The 5,238-nt window shown below is 43.3% G+C and overlaps 1 protein-coding gene across 1 annotated transcript in view; it reads right to left on the reverse strand.

The window, feature by feature from the left end:
* Positions 1-6: 6 nt before the first annotated feature.
* The window catches only part of Srrm1 (serine and arginine repetitive matrix 1), a 33,819-nt gene continuing 28,587 nt past the window's right edge, over positions 7-5,238 (reverse strand). The window contains exons 13-16 of the mRNA XM_023722443.1: positions 3,555-4,016; positions 2,530-2,725; positions 590-799; positions 7-190 (exon numbers count right to left, since the gene is read on the reverse strand). Of these exons, the coding sequence (XP_023578211.1) occupies positions 86-190; positions 590-799; positions 2,530-2,725; positions 3,555-4,016 (973 nt within the window). The 3' untranslated portion in view covers positions 7-85. The remainder of the gene's footprint in view (positions 191-589; positions 800-2,529; positions 2,726-3,554; positions 4,017-5,238) is intronic.

The following is a 5,238-nucleotide window of genomic DNA, read 5'->3' on the forward strand; positions in this document are numbered from 1 at the left end:
TCTAAAGCTCAAACACATTTTAGCAATTTTGAAATTGAATTGAATACAAACCAAATAAAATTTACATCCTAACCAACATTCCCCCCTAGGACTGTGGGGACACTTGAGCCTTCCGCATGGATCGCAGAGCCTTTTCCCGCAGGTGCTTCTCTAAGTCGTCCAGGTTGTCTTCAGCTTCACTCTCAGTCTCCTGAAAAAAGCCACAAGAAGGCAGGATGCTCATTAGTGGCGGGGCCTAAGATGCCAGTGGGAGAAACGGAGTCAAGAGCAGACCAGTGCGGTGATGGCTGCACCCCCGAAAACACTAGAACCCAATAACTTTGCTCTAGCTGGCAGAATTTCAAAGTAGTACAAGGTTGTAGGTCTGATCCCCAGCATCAGAATAATTAGAAAACAAACTGAACTACATTAGCTTTATGGCAGCCCTTTTGTTCTTATCCTTGGTCCCAGAAAACCCTTGCTCTTGGCAGTCCCTGAGACACAGATCAGAATGAAGGGCACCGCAAGGGAGCCAAGTACTAGGAACGCTGCTGGCTTAGCAACTTCTCAGTCTGCACAGACTGCCAGGCAGAATGTGGTCTGTAGGTACCTTCTTGGGTTCGGGGGCTGCCTCAGGTTCTTCCTGCGCTGATGTGGTTGTGGCAGCAGCAACAGCCGCAGGAGTGGCAGGAGCCGCAGCGGTTGCAGCCACAGCCTTTTCCTTCTTATGTTTTTTGTGCTTCTTGTGTTTCTTATCCTTTTTGTGTTTCTTGTCCTTCTTTTTCTTCTTTTTCTTCCCACCTCCTTCCTGATCAGAATTCTAGAAATCCAGATAAAATGGTAATATAATCAATCTGATCAGAATTATTTAAAACAAAAGTATTTTAATTCCTGAAGGCAATACAGAAATGGACTAATCTCTGAATTCCAGAGGCTTCAGGATAGGAAAAAGGTACAAGACCAGCTGCCACCAAGAAAACTATTCCTAGACAGGAAGCAAGCTAAGGCATACTCCATATGCAGTATCCCAAGAACAATAGATGGCTTGAAGATAACTGCCTCCTACAATTAACACCAACTAAATTTGCATTAAAACAGATTCCCCCACTTTATGGCAGCCAGGTCTGCAGGGTTAGAATCCAGGGCTGGCTCCAGATGAGCTGATTTCACTGAAAATTAGAGGGAAACAACACATCAAATTTTTTTTTTTTTTTGGCGAAACCGGGACTTGAACTCGGGCCCTTGCACTTGCCAGAGAAGCACTTATTCCACTGAGCCATCTCTTCAATGCATCAATTATTGATTACACTCATCCATCAATCAAAAGGCTCTGACTGTGTACCTATGAGTCTAAGCACATGCCTGGAGGAATGCAGAGTCACCACCTGACCTTGCCTGTCTTTACATAGGTCGGTTTCTTTACCTTTGCTGCACATACAGAGATTGGTCTCTCTCTCTTTTTTTTTTTTGAGGAACTGGGGCTTTAACTCAGGCCCTTGTGCTTGCCAGGCAAGATCTTATGCTACTTGTCTGAACTTTTGATGGGCTTGCATCTAAATAAATCTTGTACTCCTACTGTGTACTGAAATACCAACTTGAATATGCATTCAACATAACTTGTATTAAACAGGCATTATGGCTTAGCCTATCTTAAACATAGATCACTAACAATATCTATAAAAGGGCAAAATCACCTAACGCAGAGCTTATTTTACGATGTAATTTATCAAATCTTGTACTCTGTGAAAAACAGAACAGTAGTTCTGATCATATTCAAAACTCTAAACTGGGGCCTGGGGAAGATAGCTCAGTAGAACAAGCACTTGCCTGGCAAGCGCAGGGTCCCGAGTTCAATCCCCTGTAACCACCAAAACCCACCAAAAACAAAACAAACCCTAAACTGAAGCATGCTAGGCCAGGAACTGTACACCAAATTTCCCCAAATACTTTTGTGTAACTGTTAATTTAATTTTGTTTTTATTTTTTAATTTTTTTTTGTATTTTAGGGAAGGGTCTATAGCGTATTCAGGGTCTCACCACTAGATTGGACTGTAGTGATCCACCTGTTTACAGCCTCCTAAGAGCTGGGATTACAGGTGTGCCACCAAGCCCAGTCTCAATGGCCTTCTCAGCACTAACTGGGGGTGGGGCCGGCAGGGCGGGGTGGGGATGGAACCGCCCCACCCTGTGCCTGCTTGCAGGTGCTTTAATCCACTGAGCTATTTGGCTGGCCTTGTAACTGTTAGTTTTTTAGTGCTAGGGCTAGAACCCAGGACACTGAGCTTCACTTCACTCCCAGCACTAGTAACTTTTAAACTTCACATTTCTAAGTAATTCCTTAAAATTCTTCATAATCCATTCAGTTAGCATGTACAATTTAGTCAACTAATCACCGACTACTTAATATTGAAACTGTTCAAGCCCAGTTTTATAACTCACATGAGCAAAGCACTAACCCACAGTGTTTTAATATTCTAGTAGCACTTTCTCTGCTTCAAAATAAGCATATACAGATCTTCACAGGTTGCCCCAGGTGAGGCAGATACGCACCCGGGCTGGTGATGGGCTTGGTGTGGGGCTCTTAGCCTTCCTGGCTGGCACAGCGGGGGACCAGTTCGTGGAGGGCGACTGAGGCTGGACAGGGGATGGGGGCGCTGGGGGCTTCTTAGCCACTGGCTCGGGAGATCCAGAGACAGACGGAGAGGATGGAGCCCGTCTTACAGACTGCGGGCTCGGTGAGGCAGCCCTGTATGCAGAGAGGAAAAAAGTGACAGTGCTGAGACTTCCACTCTCCAAGAAAATGACCAACTATAATACACTGTACAAGCAAGTCTCTAACTGTGAACATTTTACAGCACTTCATTTGCCAGTTCTTTCTACTAACTTTTACTGAGGTACATATTTCGAGACAGTGTCTCAGTAAGTTGCTAAATGGCCTAGACTGGGCTTGAAGTTGCAGTCCTATTGCCTCCACCTCCCAGAGCGCTAGGATTATAGCTGCTGCCATTAAGCCGGGCTCACTTATCAAATTCACATCATGTAAGTACTGAGCCCTACAATCATGTACCCAATTCTGCTCCTCTTATCTGTATGAAATTAGCAAACCAATTCTTCACATTTTACTTAAGACTGGTTTTATCTAAATCACACACACACAACCTGCACACAGCATACCAGTTTACTTTTGGAAGAACACCTCTCCAAAAACCTGATATTGCAAGATATGGTGGTACTTGCCTATAACCCCAGCACTCAGGAAGCTGAGGCAGGAGAATCACCATGAGTTCAAGAACAGCTTGGACTACATGGTAAGACCCTGTCTCCAAAACCAAAAACAAAAAAACCACAAACAAACAAAAAAAAACCTAGTACTACTAAGAACCAAATATTATTTTGTGGCATTTAATTTACACCTTACAAAACTATCATCAAAACAGGAAATATAAAAAATGTTCTTTAACAGTTCATATAATTAGCTTATTTTTCCCTGTAAGCTCTCAATAAAGAGAAGTTTCCTCACAAAGAGACATGCAGCTAAGTATTCCTAATAAAAAAAAACCATAAAATAGTTTTACTTTTTTGTCTTTTTAAGTTCTGGAGTTCTGGAGACTCTTCTAATGGGCCTGGTACTCGGAGATGGGGACTGCCTTCTTTGGGGTGAGGCTGACGTTCCTCTTCGAGCCGGTGGAGGACTTGAGGTCTGAGGAGCTCGAGGCCGTGGTGAGGGAGAATGCCGTTTGTTTGGTTGTGGTGACCGGGTCTCCCTGGGAGCACGGCTTGGGGAAGACCCTTTCCTAGGCTTTGATGAGACAGAAGGTGAGCGTCTCTTGGCGGCTGGGGAGCTTCTCTGTTTGGGAGGCGGAGAGGGGGAGATCCGGCGCTTTGGTGGTGGGGATGGCGATGCCCTTCTCTTGGGAGGGGGTGGGGGCGAAGCCGTCCTTCTCTTTGGAGGTGGAGAAGGAGAGTATCTCCTCTGTATGGGAGGAGAGTATCTTCTCGGGGAAGGTGAGCGCCGTCGAGGGGGAGGTGAGGGAGTCCTAGGAAAAAGGGGCATCATTAAACTGCATGGCCCAATAGGATCAGGACAATGAAATTCAAAACACCAGAGTAAACAGTAACTATGGCTATTCTGTAGTTAGCACTGGACTAAAGGAGCATACTTCTAAGTGGCTATACCACATTTTTATTCTCATTTATAGTTTGGAAGAAAAAAAAAAAAATCACAAAATAAAATGAAGTTCTGATCTCACCATGTAACTAACTACTGTAGCTGTAGGGCTCTTGACCCCAGCTGACTCTCTCAAGAAGTCAGCTTTAAAGGGCTAACCTATGTAGTGTCCTTTCTGAGCTGGCATCGGATTCTGTATAAATAATCAAGCGTTCACTACACAAGCTTTAAAGATATTCTACTTTCTTTCAAAGAAAAATGTCCCATTTTTCTATCTCTAAAGACCACATTCAATCAAAGACTACCACTAGGTTCAACACATCTCTGTGAAAGCCCAACTCAACCCTCTTTGCAATACATAATTCTGATGTAACCCTGATCTACCTCTTAGGAACTGGACTGGACACAGCATTCAGGCCCAAATGTTTAAAAATCTCTTGGATTTTTCAGGTACCCAGTTCAAAATGAATCCCTACCCACAATCAGGTCAACAACAAGCCAGCTCTGATGCAATGTTGTAGAGTGTGGTTTCACTATTACACTTGGGCTGTTACTTAGTAACCGTTAACCTCAGCTTCCTGACCTGAAAAATGGGAACAGTAGCTACCAAGCAAGGTCACCTTGAGGACAAGTAAAGTTGCTAAGGCACCTAACATTTTGACTGGCACATAAAAGGCACTGAAGAATGGTAGGCAGTCACTGTACTTCTTCGCAATGTATTTCAGCAATGCCATTAAAGTGTTTTCCTTAGTTTTTAAATATAATTCTAAAAAAAATTGTAGATTTACAACAGCAAAGACTTCCCACAAAACTATGGTAATATCTATAAAAACTAACTTTTTGAACCGAGATCTTAAGACCTCCTTAGTGTCTAACAAATTGTGACTGTTCTCCGTTGTCCAAAACTGACATCCCTGCAGAGTACTGCTTACTTAAGTCTGAAGAATTACTTTCAATTTGGGTTTACTACCATTTCTACTGGACTACAGTCCTACACTACTTGGCAAGAACATATCAGAAGTCTTCAAAAAGCACAGGATGCCAATATGAATTAGTGAGACAGCTAACAACTGTAATTTATTTTATTATTA

Source organism: Octodon degus, unplaced genomic scaffold (genome assembly GCF_000260255.1).
Source record: "Octodon degus isolate 3935 unplaced genomic scaffold, OctDeg1.0 scaffold00092, whole genome shotgun sequence".
Classification (NCBI taxonomy): Eukaryota; Metazoa; Chordata; class Mammalia; order Rodentia; family Octodontidae; genus Octodon; species Octodon degus.